The sequence below is a fragment of the Chanodichthys erythropterus genome, chromosome 23 (assembly GCF_024489055.1).
Source record: "Chanodichthys erythropterus isolate Z2021 chromosome 23, ASM2448905v1, whole genome shotgun sequence".
Lineage (NCBI taxonomy): Eukaryota > Metazoa > Chordata > Actinopteri > Cypriniformes > Xenocyprididae > Chanodichthys > Chanodichthys erythropterus.
Genome location: NC_090243.1, coordinates 19,261,585 through 19,279,010, shown reverse-complemented (window position 1 = coordinate 19,279,010; position 17,426 = coordinate 19,261,585). Strand labels below are relative to the sequence as shown.

The 17,426-nt window shown below is 33.7% G+C and overlaps 1 protein-coding gene across 9 annotated transcripts in view; it reads right to left on the bottom strand.

Annotated features, from left to right (window-relative positions):
• si:ch73-103b11.2 (protein outspread) overlaps window positions 1–16,275 on the bottom strand; it is a 52,885-nt gene extending 36,610 nt beyond the window's left edge. For all 9 annotated transcript variants that reach the window (XM_067378597.1, XM_067378599.1, XM_067378596.1 and 6 more), the window contains exons 1-4: window positions 15,495–16,275; window positions 9,580–9,657; window positions 8,012–8,077; window positions 61–212 (exon numbers count right to left, since the gene is read on the bottom strand). In XM_067378597.1, coding sequence (XP_067234698.1) covers window positions 61–212; window positions 8,012–8,077; window positions 9,580–9,657; window positions 15,495–15,626 — 428 coding nt within the window. In that variant the 5' untranslated portion in view covers window positions 15,627–16,275. The remainder of the gene's footprint in view (window positions 1–60; window positions 213–8,011; window positions 8,078–9,579; window positions 9,658–15,494) is intronic.
• Between the last annotated feature and the right edge of the window lie 1,151 nt (window positions 16,276–17,426).

The following is a 17,426-nucleotide window of genomic DNA, read 5'->3' as shown; positions in this document are numbered from 1 at the left end:
CATTATGTCTTAATATCAACTGTGAGATATGAATTAACACTCATTCTTCATCTGACTCACCCATGTATGATCTCTTTGCTCTCAGCACGTATGTAATGGTCTTTCTCCGGTGTGCAGATGCAGAGTGAGTGTTTCTGACCCGTCCGGCTCTCACCGTCCACAACATCCACACACTGATTCAGGTTTATGGTGCCCTGTGGAAGAGTGCTGGCCTGAAACACACAACAATTACCAGTTTATTTCTCGTAATTCTGACTTTATTCTTGCAATTACGAGTTTATATCTTGCAATTCCCACTTTTTTCCTTGCAATTCTGTTTATATCTTGTAATTCTGACTTTATTCTTGCAATTACGAGTTAGTATCCTGCAATTCTGCATTTATATCTCGTAATTCTGACTTTATTCTCACAATTCTGAGTTTATATCTCACAATTCTGACTTTATTCTTGCAATTCCGAGTTTGTAACCTGCAATTCTGACTTTATTCTTGCAATTCCGAGTTTATATCTTGCAATTCCCACTTTTTTCCTTGCAATTCTGTTTATATCTCGTAATTCTAACTTTATTCTCGCAATTCCAAGTTTATATCTTGCAATTCCCACTTTTTTCCTCGCAATTCTGTTTATATCTCGTAATTCTAACTTTATCCTTGCAATTTTGAGTTTATATCTTGCAATTCTGACTTTTTTCCTTGCAATTCTGTTTATATCTCGTAATTCTAACTTTATTCTCGCAATTCCGAGTTTATATCTCACATATCTGACTTTATTCTTGCAATTACGAGTTTATATCTCGCTATTCTGACATTATACTCGCAATTCTGAGTTTATATCTCGCAATTCTGACTTTATTCTTGCAATTCCGAGTTTATATCTTGCAATTCCCACTTTTTTCCTTGCAATTCTGTTTATATCTCGTAATTCTAACTTTATCCTTGCAATTTTGAGTTTATATCTTGCAATTCTGACTTTTTTCCTTGCAATTCTGTTTATATCTCGTAATTCTAACTTTATTCTCGCAATTCCGAGTTTATATCTTGCAATTACGAGTTTATATCTTGCAATTACGAGTTTATATCTTGCAATTACGAGTTTATATCTCGCTATTCTGACATTATACTCGCAATTCTGAGTTTATATCTCGCAATTCTGACTTTATTCTTGCAATTCCGAGTTTATATCTTGCAATTCCCACTTTTTTCCTCGCAATTCTGTTTATATCTCGTAATTCTAACTTTATCCTTGCAATTTTGAGTTTATATCTTGCAATTCTGACTTTTTTCCTTGCAATTCTGTTTATATCTCGTAATTCTAACTTTAATCTCGCAATTCCGAGTTTATATCTCACATATCTGACTTTATTCTTGCAATTCCGAGTTTATATCTTGCAATTACGAGTTTATATCTCGCTATTCTGACATTATACTCGCAATTCTGAGTTTATATCTCGCTATTCTAAATTTTTTCTTGCAATTATGTTTATACCTCGCAATTGTGACATTTTTCACAATTCTTTATTTTCGCAATTCTGAATTTATATCTCACAATTATTTTTCCTTGCAATTACATTTATATCTCGCAATTCTGTGTTTACATCTCGCAATTCTGACTTTATTCTCACAATTCCGAGTTTATACTTTATAATAAGGTCCCATTAGTTAACAATAAAGCATTAACTAACACTGCACAATAGATTTGTGACAGTATTTATTCATCTTTGTTAACATTAGTTTTAAAAAAAAATGTTCATTGTTAGTTCAAGTTGGCTCAGGTCCATTAAATAATATGAACAGATGCAACTTTCGATTTTAATGCTACAATTAACATCAACTAAGATTAATAAAGGCTGTAGAAGTATTTTTTCATTATTAGTAAATGGATCCTTATTGTAAAGTGTTACAGGAATGATCTATATATATATAAATAAATAAATGTTTTCTTTTAGGATTATGTTTGTGCTGCTTAATATATAAAAAAGGAAAAGAAAAAAAAAAAAAGTCTGTGGTACGTCCTCATTTATGTAACCAAGTAAACATGTATATGTGTGTGTGTGTGTGTAAACGTGTGGCACATGACCTCCCTCAAATACACATCACAAAAACACCACAAACCGGTTCATTCTCCCTGTATTTCTGTCATTCCCTCACAAACCTCCTCCAACATTCATCCAAGTTTCTCTCTCACCTTCTTTCACAACATTTCTCGATATTTTACTTCTTGTTCTTGACGAGTCACAAAATTCCTTCTTTGTTGTTCAGCCAGCATTCACTCACACACACACATACACACACAATAACTCTTTCAACGGGAAAGACTGACACACACAGAATCAGTGACCAAGCAACACACACATACTCATCAGAAATCTGGAAAGAGGAACAACACAAAACCCTGAAAAAAAACAGGCCTTCACTAAACGTTTCTTTTTCAAAGTTGCATTTTCAGCTTCCTTTTAATCGCTTGTTTACGGAGTTTCTCTTTGGTGCGGCTGTTGAACAAGTTTGCTTGTTTTAAAACCACTGATCACATGATGCCAACACGACTGAGTGATGACAGCTGAAGTGCAGATAAAGCTGCTGAGGCATCATGGGAGAAATTCAAGTTCCATAAAAGAGACATCATCCATTTTTAAAGGCCGGCGGGGGGTTTTAGTCCATGTAATAAGCCCCGCAGGATTCATGCGATGCCAGAAAACGTAACCTCTTTAACCTCGCTGAACTTGTTGCTGAATTTGTTCCATATTTGATGAAGTTTATTACGGTGAAGCAGTTTTGACAATCTGTAATGTATAAAGTGCTATATAAATAAAGATGGTGTCCTAACCAAACGTAACAAGATAATTTATTAGTTGCTTGATTGTTATTTTCCAGAGTGAAATCAACTGCATCAACATATGAATGTATATTTAATGTAACATTAAAACTTCACAACATACATAACCTGTCTATGTTCAACCACACTCCCAAAAACAGGCGTTTTTTTACAGACTGATTTGTTTATAGTGAATCATATTTGCAGATCAAAGTTCCTCAAGCTCAAATATTGTGTTTGACTTTTGCCCTCTATTTACTGAGAGACTAGTTCCATCAAACTAACCACCATTGCACTCATTTATCCACAACCTGTGCTCATTTTGGTCTTACATATTTAAAGAAGTGCCATTTTAGAACTGAAACCCCATTTGAAAGTATACAGTTGACAAACTGCATGTCTAAATTTTTTGAACACCAAAATTAGATTAAAATTTATATAAAAATAAAGCGTTTAGGTGACTAGTCACCATTCCACCATTTTTGTCCTGCAGTAAATTTTAAAAGTGTAAATAGTTTAAATTTATATGAGTTCATTACAACTTCATGTTTAACAATCATGTAGAAAAAGTTAACTAGTACATATATGTATAAAGGAAAGTCATTAATTCTTAACTATCCATCATTTCACCATTTTGTTTTTGCAGTTTAATTAAATGGTAATGTAGTTTGACAAGTTTAAATATTCTAAGTAGTCCAGAAATTTGTTAAAAATTTGTGTTTAATGATCATACAAATTGTTTCAGGTGAATATTAATATGTCAGACTGACACTGGCTTTAATTTTCTAGTAATTTTAGGGCAAAAAATATTTTATTCATGAAGTATTCATGAATTACAATCATTTAAGTTCAGATCTATGATCTCTCAGAAAGGATGATGACCGTTAACAAGTTAAATTTATTAAAAAAAAAAAAAAAAAAAAAGATCTTTTCATCAACTTGTAACCCCCAGTTTGGGAATCTCTGATCTAAACTGTTGATAAACTACAAAAAGAAACACATACGCGAACGGGAAGATTGCACTACACATAAATCACATTTAAACTCCTCTACTGCTGCTCTGCGTCCCGCTGTCTTTAGAGAGGTGCCTCTGGGAACGCTGCCCGACTGACTGAGCGTTTTACGCAACACAAAGAGACTGCTGAATCTGTGTTCAGCAAACCCAACGCTGCCAGAGTCCGATGCCCACAGCTTTAACCCTCGCCCGGCCCTCAGGTCAACATCAGGGGCCGATTCGCTAAGGTCGTGCACTACAACGTGTGTGTGTTCAATAACGGCCGTCTAATCAAAGCTCACATGCATTCATACAGAGATGCAACTGCTCTGAAAATAGCAGCCAGGCTTGTGTTGTAATCTTCCTCTCATCCTGTTCTTTCCTCCTACACATCTCTCTCATTCTACAGTCCAACAGGGACGGACAGAAGAGGAAGGTGAACGAGAGGATGATGGAGAGGACTGTCAATCAATTTAAAAACAAAAAAAAAACATTTAAATTAATTATGTAACATTTCATGTTCACGTTAAAGTCCCTGTGAAATGGTTTGATGCTATTTTCTTTCTATGAAGATCAATATTTTGGGTCAGTTTTCCAGGAAAGACTGTACATTTACATGCATACATGTTAAATTTTTATTTGGTAAAATTTTTCAATAAAATTAATCTTGCTAACCTATATTAGTTAACATGACCTAAGAATGAAAATACTTCTAAAGCATTCAGTATATGATTTATTAATCATTTACTTTCACTCAAACCATTCTTGTTCACATTACTTAAAAACTCATGTAACTACATTAACTTAATTTAACTGAGTTGTTTCTATTTATAGAACAAAGAGTTAATTCAATAAATGTGTTCACCTTACATAAAAAAACTAAAACTTTTAAAACATTTAACATAACATTATTAAGTAAACTGCTCATAAATATTATGTAACAGTGACAAATTCAAATGATTTGTACTTACTCAAAGACATTTTGTCAGCTTTACTTAATATAGTTGCATGGAACCACTTGACATTGCTTTTTAAGTAAATTCAACAATTCATTTTTTTGAGTATGTAAAATGTCATTTTGTCAACTTCTATATGATCACTAGCATCAAATCTAACACACATAGACTAAATGTTATAATGCAAAAAAATAATAATAATAATAATTTGGCAGTTTTCATACAATGACCGTCAGTTTTGGACCATACTGATTTACTGTATGGACAAAAAACACTGATATCTTATTCTGTATTCTGCAGAAGGAAAAAGGTCATACTTAATGATGGCAATTTCCCCTTTAATAGTCCTGAAATAAGTGCAATTGTCTTCATGCAAAATATAATTCCCATTTTCCTGTTGATGCAGGGTGTTTTTGACATGTTTTGTGAGATTCGCCGCTTATACTACATTCTATACTACATATATTGTAGGGTTTGAGTGGTCGTTATGGAAACACATGTTGAAGAGCAGCTATAAATACGGCACTGAGGCTCAGAATGTGTTCTAGCTTTCGGCACACACTCACAGAGAGCGTCCAGTCAACACCAGACGACCTGACCTCTCACGAGACGACACTTCAGCACCTGTTTCTGAAGGGACTGATACAATGAACACCCTGCTGATGACATCGACACACACACACACACACACGTCAAAATCATCTGCATTAGAAAGGATTTTCAAGTGTGTTCGCAGCAGCGTTTCCTGCTACGCATATGAATTCTTAGTTCTGACTCTAATAGTGCTATTTTAGCATTAATTTAATACTATTATAGTGTTTATTTATGTTTGAATTAGCTTTTATAATTCAATAGCTTTTATTTTTTATTTTAATTTTAGCTAAAGTTTTAGTAATTTTGTTGTGTTTTAACTAGTTTTTGTTTTGTTTTTATTTAAATATTTCTTTTAATTTTTATTTCAGTTTGTTTCTGTATTTTGTAGTACTTAAACTTATTTCAGTTAGTTGCCAACACTGTAAACCCTAATGCTCAAAATAATTAATTGGTTTGAGTAGAACAAATTTAAATTAAACTAGTTCAGTCAAATTAACTTTTATGAGTATTTAGCACTTTATTTTCCTTGCAAGTTCACAGAACCGTTGTATTTTAAGTAAACTGAACAGTTTCAATGTTTTGAGTTTTATGAACTTATTTCTTTTAATTTAGAAGAACTTAAATTTAACTGAAACTGGGCTGGGAATTCTATTTCACAGCATGCTTTGCCCATGACACTTGAAAAGGAGAGTAAATGCTAAAATTAAGTGTTATATAATGTTTTTTGTGTAAGATTAATAGGGCTGCACAAAGATTAATCGCGATTAATTGTTTGCAATTTATATATATTATATATATATATATATATATATATATATATATTATATTATATTATATTATATTATATTATATTATATTATATTATATATTATATTATATTATATTATATTATATTATATTATATATTATATTATATTATATTATATTATATTATATTATATTATATTATATTATATTATATATTATATTATATTATATTATATATTATATTATATATTATATTATATTATATTATATATATATATATATATATATATATATATATATATATATATATATATATATTTATATATTTTATATTACATATAAATATTTTATATACAAATTTTCTTAAATATATACATATCCATGTCTGTATTTATATATACATAATTATTATACATGGAACACAGACACATATTACGTAAACACACACTTTTATTTTGCAAACGATTAATTGCGATTAATCGTTGAGCAGCCCTAAAGATTAATGTTAATTTTTTGAGTTTTAGCAACTTATTTAGACTTACCGTGAAGGCAATATGTTCTAACTTTCACTTAAATTCAAATACTTCATTTGATCGAATAGTTTTTGTTTCACTTTATAATAACAACAACACTGGACTATATATTGGCTTTATTGCATTGTCAAAAACAAACATACAGCACAACCACCGTAGGCCGATTCACAAACAAACGACTCTTACAAACTCTTACGAATCTTCATGAATCACTCAAAAAGACTCTTTAAGGGTTGAACCTATGAGCGGGGTTAGTGAATAAATACCTCTGACTGCATGTTCGTGAGTAGTAAAAGTAACAGCTCACCTAAAAATGAAAATGCGTCATCATTTACACATCCTCTTTCAATTAATTTTTTCTGTGGAACACAAATGGAGTTATTTATAGTCAATGGAGTTATTTATAGTTAAGGCCGATGTTTTCCACGTAAATAGTTGTCAAGCAAGATTTTCAGTCTCAGCTTGCTCCTCACACAAATCAGTAATACGGCTTTAGAGGACTTGGGATACAGTGTACAAGTAACATGGACTGATGTTTTTATGGTGTTTTATGGCGTTTAACTGCCCCTGCTCACCATTCACATCTTCTTTCCCAAAACTAGACATGACCTGAACCTTAAAACAGTACAAACAACTGAATCACAGCCTCATTTCATTAGTGTCACTTGTAGAATACAGTTCATATCTACAAGAACATTATCCCTCCCTTGTTAAATACGACTCGTATTTGTCCTTCTTTCTCTCTCCGCTGCGAGCGGTTCTACAGAACGAGAGTAATGTGTACATTTGTCTCTGTTCCTAGATGTCTGAGTGTAGGAGGAAAGTGGGCACAGATGGATTGTGGGTAGTTTTACGGATGTAGCGCTGCTTCACCCACCCACACACATACACACATACAGATCATCATCACCCGGGTCGGGTCGAACCTTGCCTTCCTGCCTTCAGTAATGACGGACTTTAGGTTCACGTTCACGCACACACAAAAACTCAGAAATGTTTATGCAAACAAACACGCACACAAAAGAACTCATGATCACGTGTGGGCTGAAGTGGTGCTTAATAACAATCACAAACACACATGAATGCAAATGATCCAAAACAGCTTTTTATCCTTTATGCTGCTCTTTATACGTCCATCACTCACTTCCAGAGAAAAAGAGATGAAAGAGAAGCAAACACAAAGAGGCAGAGACAAAGAGGAGATGACACAACTGAATCCATATTAAACCATGCAATGCATATACAAACACACACACAACATACAACAGGCAGGCAGTAACATAAACACCCTGAAGGTCCACACAGTGCCGCCCACAGACAGAACATGGCAACACGTATACAGTATGAGGAGCGAGAGCCATTGCACACACACTCACCATGTCATCCAGAGCGTAACGCAGGAGTCCATGTTCATACAGAAGGAAAAAGCGTCTCTGCCATTTCTGTAAGAGAGGAAATTAAGCGATTGCATAAGCGAAAAGCGAGGACACCTTAATGTTTTAAAGCATTTCAAGTGAGCTTTAAGTGTCTAAATACTTTAGTGCCACTGTATATGGATTATACGGTTTATATAATCATGATTCATGCGGCTTGCATGATTTATTTAGTCTCATTTGGTGTCATTAAATTGCATTATTTATTTATTTATGTATTTATCCTGCTCTTTAGCTATTTAGTTTTCAGCAATAGCCATATGGTTTACCACTATATCCTCCTACATATATTTACTTATATATATTACATATGCTTTGGGTTATTTTTATCATATTTCCATCTCGTTTGTCAATCTGTGATTTCCTGTTTGCTGTCGAATTGTTTCCCATCCCACAAACTCCCTGTCCTGCTGTTTCTCACGAGTTCAGCTTGAGAGCCCGAGAGTGAGTCAGCGACTCCACGGCCCCCTCAAACACACACACACACACACACACACACACACACACAAATATAGAGTAGGCACACTCAAATACACACAGACACGCAGCAATCTCTTGTGATAATAAAGAAAAAAATACTTGTCCTTTGTTGAAATAAATATAATGCATGACATATAATATATATATTTTAATATACTAAACTGTTTTAAAACTCATTTAAACCTTGTTTTCTGTTGAGATGGGCTTTTTATGTTTAGACAAACATAAAAAAATAACCGTTATATGTAAATTATATAATTATTAAAACAATTCATATATGAAATAATTTACTAACAAATTATAAAAAAAACAATGTTAATAAAATGATTATAAATATTATTTTTTCCTTAAATCATTTTAATAATCTGACCTAACCAAAGCTAAATGACTTCTGTTTTAGAATTTTATTTATTTTAATTTTATTTACAATCACATCCATTAGGAAAAGTCATTAAGTAGCAACCTCATACTAAAATGTTTCTTTTTGACCAATTAAAATAACCAGATAGATAGATAGATAGATAGATAGATAGATAGATAGATAGATAGATAGATAGATAGATAGATAGATAGATAGATAGATAGATAGATAGATAGATAGATAGATAGATAGATAGATAGATAGATAGATAGATAGATAGATAGATAGATAGATAGATAGATAGATAGATAGATAGATAGATAGATAGATAGATAGATAGATAGATAGATAGATAGATAGATAGATAGATAGATAGATAGATAGATTTCTTTGTTCCAAAAAAATTTTCCTTTTTTATTTTGGGGTGAAATATGACCTGGACATTTCTTGCCAACATCCATGAGATTCACTCTGTTAGTGCAGGTGGGAACAGCAGAAATTGATGGAACAGCACATTCTAGAATGCTTCTAAAAATAGTTTTTGTTAGTCATTTTTGCCAAAATGAACTTGCTAAGTAAAAAGTGCAGCGCTGCTTTATAATCCATATTCCGTGGCGTGTTCTTGGTGAAGTTTTTACGGGGCTTTAAAGAGCCGTGCAATCATACGAACCCGTGATCTGTGCAGAGGATTGTCAAAGTTTGTTCCTTCAGGTGCCAGGAGCAGCCATCCACCGTAGATGGGTTTTGCCTGAAACATGCAACACACATGGTGTAAGAACAATAAGACCATGATTCCAGGCAAGTTCTTTTTAACACTGATGTGGAATTAACTATTTCAGATAAACCTGTGGCTGCCGGCACAAACTGTGTTATGCAGTCTTTAACACTTTATTCTGATAAGTCTCAATGCATTAAACTGGGATTTAAAAAAGTATTTTAACATCCACCACACTTCACTTTTACGGAAACATGCCGAGAAAAGTACCAAAACATCACTGCATGTGACCCTCCTTTGACTGCACAACAAAGTGCCGCCGGACGGATTTGTGATAATACAGAAACTCCAAAGAAAGCGAACACAACAGAAAAATGAAACAATAGAGGAAAGAGGTTTCTCTTTCAAAGCTTAGCAGACCTATTGGAAATCTCAGATAATGTTTCATTTTGTTTCTCCTAAAATGCCTTAGGACAAGAGAAACAATAGTTAATATACTTTATATTGATTTAAAAATATCAGTTTAGGTCATTTTCTCTTGGAGAAATGTTTGAGTTCACACTTTTGATCGCAGACTTTAGTATTTTGTCAAATGTGAGCTCAGTTATTTGAGATCTCTTCTGAAGCTCCAGAGGAGACAGACACTTTTGAGAAGCAGGAGACTTGCTGTATAGGAGAAACATACGGAGATATGAAAGAGATCTCAGTTGGGATTTTTCTCCGCTAAGGTACGGAAAAGAAAGTGAGCGAATGAATGCCAGTTTATCGTCTGGTTTAAGGAATGTCGGTTTGACAACGTGAACGATGGCCCGTGAAAAAGTCTGAGCACAAGAAAAACTCTCCTCAGATCAAGTGCAGGATGAAAAAAACCAAGTGGAAATTCATTTCTCTAGTTCTTGCACAGCAGCAGACTGCTCAAAATACTAACCCTACATATTCAACGTATGCAATTTATTCCGCCGAAGCAATTATCATCATAATTTCATAGCAAAATGCATTTGATTAAACTAAAAGTTTAACATTTGCTGCGCTATTTTCCTCTAGGAAATGTAAATCTAGTTTCTCCTGATCTGCTAATGGGAGACTCTGTGCTCTGGGAAATCAGTGATGAGGAGCGGACAGGGACACGAGAGCGAGAGAGAGGGGCTAATGTAGGCCAGATTTTCCTCTTCAATGGTTAAAGTTTGTTCTGTTTATTTTTACAACCCCCCTTTTTCTCTCATAACAGCGGAACTGAGCGCCGACTGTCTCACAGAGAGAGAGTGTGTGTGTGTGTCAAGGGGGAGGGTGGATTCGAATAGCATGACAAAAAGCATGGACATAAATATGTGTGGAATGAACAACTCGGAAAAACCTGACCAACTGCAGCGAGCGAGAGAGAGAGCGAGGGAGAGAGATGGGTATATTGATGTCTGACAGATCGACGGCCCTGAATCATTACGACACCATCATGTGCCGTACACCTGAACAACAACAACCAGCCTGGATTTTTGCAATTTCAGATGACAATGTCAGCGATGTTTGTCATGCAAACGATGTTGTTGTTTGGTTGTTAGGCTGTTCGCTGGCAACCAATTCAATCTGAATGAAACTGTCCATTTAAGTGAATTGATTCATAACTCTGATTGGATAATTATGGCATCACTCAAACGTTCACTGAAGTATTGGCATGGCTTTTTTTCCCCCCCAAGGACTGAAATGTTTTAGTAAAGAATATATTGTAAAATATTGCTGTTTATCATCATGTAAATATAAAACTTCTGACAAATCTTAGTTATGTCAAGATAAAATCAAAACTGGCTTCACACACATTATTACAACTGCGTTTCAGTGGCATGTGAAAAAATTAGTGCTGTCAAACGATTAATCACGACTAATTGCGATTAATCGCAACCGTGTGTACTGTGAATATTAATTATGTATATATACATGCATGTATTTAACAAAAATATACTTATATATAAAATATCTATATTTATATATAATATAAATTATATATAAAATTGTAAATAAATATGCATGTAAATATTTCTTAAACATGTATGTGTGTGTATTTATACATAATAAATATACACAGTACACACATATTATGTAAACAAAGACTTTTATTTTGGATGCGATTAATCGCTTGACAGCCCTAAAAAATAAAAATAAATGTATGCATATTATGCATATTTCTTTTCTTGACAATAAAGTCATAGCAATATAAGAATGAAGTCATAGAAATTACAAAATTAAAGCAGTAATAATTTGAGAATCAACTCAAAATTACAAAAATAAAGTCCTAGTATTATGAGAATAGTTTTAGCAATACGGTATTGAAGTTTTATTTTGAGATATTTTGAGAATAAAGATTGCACAAGTCTAGAAATGTTCATGAAATTCATGCTGTTTCTAGTAATACTAATATTTTTTCTCAAAATAATTCACACAATATACTACTTTATACCAAAAATATTATGAATTTAATCTCGTACTGCTTCAACTATATTTTCATGTTCTAATACTACGACATGACTCTCAAACTTTTACAACTTTAATCTTGCAATGCTACGACTTTATTTTCGCAATCTTCTATTTTTAATGCGACACTAAAACGCTCTCGTACATCATTAGCCAATATTATTGTAAAAAACAAACTATTTTCCTTTCCAGCTGATGTCACCATGTCCTTTTACTTTTTCAAACACCTGTAACGCAGAGAATTTTCACCATCTAATCAGTTCTTGATGGATAGAATTAAATCCAGTCCTTTTTTCTAATTAAATATCCTGATTCACTTGGCAATACATCACGTAAAATGGGTTCCGTGTGGACCTTTAGAGCAGGAACACATGAGAATCAAATACTAAAGAAGACTGCTGGGACATTATTCTGAAGGTTATGACCACAAATCTGAAACAAAAATAAGGTCCACAAAAAAAAAAAAAAAAGAGGATACGAGTCGATACTTTGACGGCCTTAACAGGTACTAAAGACCTGATTCTTTTCACTGTGTCAACTCAATTTCTAAGTGATTTCTAAAAAAAGACTTCAGTGCTGCTTTGAGGCTCATTTCTCTGGAAGCGCTCATTTGCACGTCCAAATATTCTTTGCTTCATCACTTCATTCTTTGATGACAATCCAACCTATACAGTGAGACAGATGGCAAACGGAGGCCACGTCACCTCAGTAATATAGTCGAGACCCAGCTGTGGTAATTTTTAAGGATACAGTCTGGAAACCCCCTGTATCTGCGTGTGGCCTTACAGTAAAACCGTTCTGGAGCTGGAATCAGGGCTCGAAATAGCTCTGAAGCTCCGATAGGAGATGTACCTTGTGTCTACAGCTGGTGAAACGACACTAAACGGTTCCATTGATTAGTAAATTAGCCAAAATAAAAGGGTCAGTCCTCTTGAACCTGCTGATGGGTTCGAACCCATAATCCGTCCAGATTTTTAACTATGCAAAACTTGACCACTGGTTTAAAACTTAGAAACAATGAATACAGCAGCTTGAGGCAGGTCACTTAACTACACTGTGCATCTGGTAAACTGCATCATTAATTACTACTAATCACTAATTAGTCATCTGGCTGACAACTTTACCCGAAGAAACAGTTCATCAGAAATGGGTCAGTCCTCAAGGGATAACCTGAGGTTAATGTCTCAATCAAAGCCGAAATGGTAATTAGCATGGATTAACCTCTATGGGGTTTGAACCTGCAACCTTTCAAGCAGCCCTGATATTTAACCACTACACCAAAGCACGTGATATTAGATGTCATTATTGCAAACTTGTGGTCTAATTTTACAAACGAAAGTAAAAAATGAGAATTCTGATTAATTTGGCCCTTTTTTGAGTCATCTCAATGTCAAAAAGTGGTTAAATTCACCATATATACCCTGGTGATACATAGTTACAATATGCATTCGTTTTTTACATGATACTCAATTTACCTCCAACAATACCATGGTACATGCCAAAAAACAGGGTATTGTGGGAAGTACAACTGCTATCCTCTAGAATAGGCTGTGATCAAAACCTAAAGCGCTGTTAACCTGGGCTTGGACCATGAAAGCATGTCTAAAAACCATAGTATTACCATGGTACTTTATTGGTAGTGTAGTTTTGAAGCAGTTTAGTGGTTATCCAGTGCCCCAGATTGGCTTTAAAGCACTAATATAGTATGTCCTTTCCATGATACTCCATTTATCTCCAACAATACCATGGCATTACCAATGCACATATCCAAAAAAAAAAAACAAAAAAAAAAAAACATGTTTTTTATTATTGTAAGGTCACTCATATTGTGATAAATGTCATTTTGTAGAATAGAAACATAGTATTACCATGGTACTTTATTAGTAGTGTAGTTTTTGAAGCAATTTAGTGGTTATCCAGTGCCCTAGATTGGCTTTAAAGCACTAATATAGTATGTCTTTTTACATGATACTCAATTTACCTCCAACAATACCATGGTACTTGCCAAAAAACAGGGTATTGTGGGAAGTACAACTGCTATCCTCTAGAATAGGCTGTGATCAAAACCTAATGGGCTATCAACCTGGGCTTGGACCATGAAAGCATGTCTAAAAACCATAGTATTACCATGGTACTTTATTGGTAGTGTAGTTTTGAAGCAGTTTAGTGGTTATCCAGTGCCCCAGATTGACTTTAAAGCACTAATATAGTATGTCTTTTCCATGATACTCCATTTATCTCCAACAATACCATGGCATTACCAATGCACATATCCAAAAAAAAACAAACAAAAAAAACATATTTTTTATTATTGTAAGGTCCCTCATATTGTGCTAAATGTCATTTTGTAGAATAGAAACATAGTATTACCATGGTACTTTATTGGTAGTGTAGTTTTTGAAGCAATTTAGTGGTTATGTGGTAAGTCCAACTGTTATCCTCTAGAATAGGCTGTGATCAAAACCTAAAGCGCTGTTAACCTGGGCTTGGACCATGAAAGCATGTCTAAAAACCATAGTATAACCATGGTACTTTATGGGTAGTGTAGTTTTGAAGCAGTTTGGTGGTTATCCAGTGCCCTAGATTGGCTTTAAAGCACTATATACACAATATACTATGGCTTTTCCATGATAATCCATTTATCTCCAACAATACCATGGCATTACCAATGCACATATCCCAAAAAAACAAAAAAAAAACATGTTTTTTTATTATGGTAAGGTCACTCATATTGTGCTAAATGTCATTTTGTAGAATAGAAACGTAGTATTACCATGGTACTTTATTGGTAGTGTAGTTTTTGAAGCAATTTAGTGGTTATCCGGTGCCCTAGATTGGCTTTAAAGCACTAATATAGTATGTCTTTTTACATGATACTCAATTTACCTCCAACAATACCATGGTACATGCCAAAAAACAGGGTATTGTGGGAAGTACAACTGCTATCCTCTAGAATAGGCTGTGATCAAAACCTAATGGGCTATCAACCTGGGCTTGGACCATGAAAGCATGTCTAAAAACCATAGTATTACCATGGTACTTTATTGGTAGTGTAGTTTTGAAGCAGTTTGGTGGTTATCCAGTGCCCTAGATTGGCTTTAATGCACTAATATAGTATGTCTTTTCCATTATACTCCATATCTCCAACTATACCATGGCATTACAAATGCACATATCCAAAAAAAACAAAACAAAAAAAAAACATGTTTTTTATGATGGTAAGGTCACTCATATTGTCCTAAATGCCATTCTCTAGAATGACATAGTACTAAATTACACTTTAATGTCAGTGCAGTTTTAGTCAGCAGTTTGCTGGTCATTACTGACTTGACAAGGCACGTTATCAGACAGAGCATTAGTCTAGTCGAGCAAAAGAAAGTATGTGGTAGTTTTGTAGACATATTTACCTGTGTGAAGTCTTCATCACTCAGCAGGTGCGCGTCTCGAGCCTTGAAGCAGTTCTGGCATTTACTCTTGTTGAAAATATTGGCCTGAAATTTTCGGCAGGCGTTATCTTTTGCTGACATACTCTGTGCCATGAGTGTGTGTTTGTGTTCCCGTTTTCCCGTTATTTTAAAAACTGCGCAATAATTCCAGCGGAGAGTCCTCCCCCGCGCGCTGCAGTCCGACCTCCGGTCCGCCTCATCACAAACTCACTGCGATAATGATTTATTTATGCTCAATAATCACCTGACAGGACCCACACGGAGGGGACAATGATGATAACAATAAGAACGATAATAATAACAACAGAATTAATTTAGCTAAAAAGTTTTAAATTAGCCAAGCTCTCTTGGATTGATTTCTGAAAGGATTCAGTCCGGGACCCTCCGCGCTCTCGATCCATGCGCGTCCCCGCTCCCCCGCAGGCACACGGACGCGCGCTGATGCGTTACAGTCAGTTACAGTGCGAGTTCCAAAATAATGTGGCAAACTTGTGAAAACACTCAGTAAATGGTGATGGAGAGGAGCTGTTTACTTTCCACTAGCTCACAGCTTCCGACGAACCCTTCAGCGATACGTGAAGACAACTATCCCGAAACTCCATGATGTGGAAAAATATGGATTCTCGAGAGAGTTTCCGCTCTGAAGGCGGATTTTTGCAGGTCTGGATGGGCACGGTGGGTCCGTTTCCCACGGTCACAGCTGATCACACGGGTCCGGCTGCGCTCTCCACACATACTACACACTCAATACACACGCAGGAATGAAGGGGGCGGGGCGAGACTTAACTGACGTGCGGCATAAGCCAATCACAGGAAAAAACACGCCTACTATTTGTAGTCAGAGTAGGTCAGCGTCCAATCAGATTGTTCAATCACTCTGGTTTTATGGGGAATAACAAGAATCAAGGTCGGTGGACTGTGCACGGTGTGAACTGAAGTTATTTAAACTTACAGGCAGGATTTTTATATGCATTTAAACGGTGTTTTAGTGATTTTAGTATGGTTATAAAGTGAAAAATGACGACACTAAATAATGCATGCGTTAAGATATTTGATAAGAACCCTTGTAACGCCCCTAGATAGTGACCAATCCCACCTGAGCGGCTCTCCAGTGCCCCCGTTTGGCTTTAATGTAGAATGAGAGCCTGTTTTAAATATATATATTATAATAAAATAATATATATATATATATATATATTATTATTATTATTATTATGAAAATATTTGAAATACCATTTCATTGTATAATAAAATAAATATGTAATTATATATATATATATATATATATATATATATATATATATATAATAAATGAAATTATTTTAAAAACTATAGTTAAAAAAATAATTAAAAATTTAAAATGTGAAAAAATGTTTCCATATTATAAAATAAATATATAATAAAAAATACATATTTTATTTATTTAAATATTTTAAATGCCATTTCATTGTATAATATTTATTATATATATATAAATATATATATATAAATGTATGTGTACATTATTTTAAAAACTATAAAGTTAAAAAAATAATAAAAAAATAAAAAATGTGAAAAAATGTTTTCCATATTATAAAATAAATATGTAATAAGAATATATATATTTTATTAATTAAAATATTTTAAATGTCATTTCATTGTATTATATATGTGTGTGTGAATATATATGTGTGTGTGTGTGTATATATATATATATATTTAAATGAAATTATTTTAAAAACTATAAAGTAAAAAAAAAAAAACATTTAAAATGTGAAAAATGTTTTCCATATTATAAAATATATATTTTTTAAAATAATATTTATAATTTTATTATATTTTACAAAACATTTTAAAATTTTTGCTTGTGTATGAAATTAAATTTCAAAAACGAACAATATTCACAACCTCTTT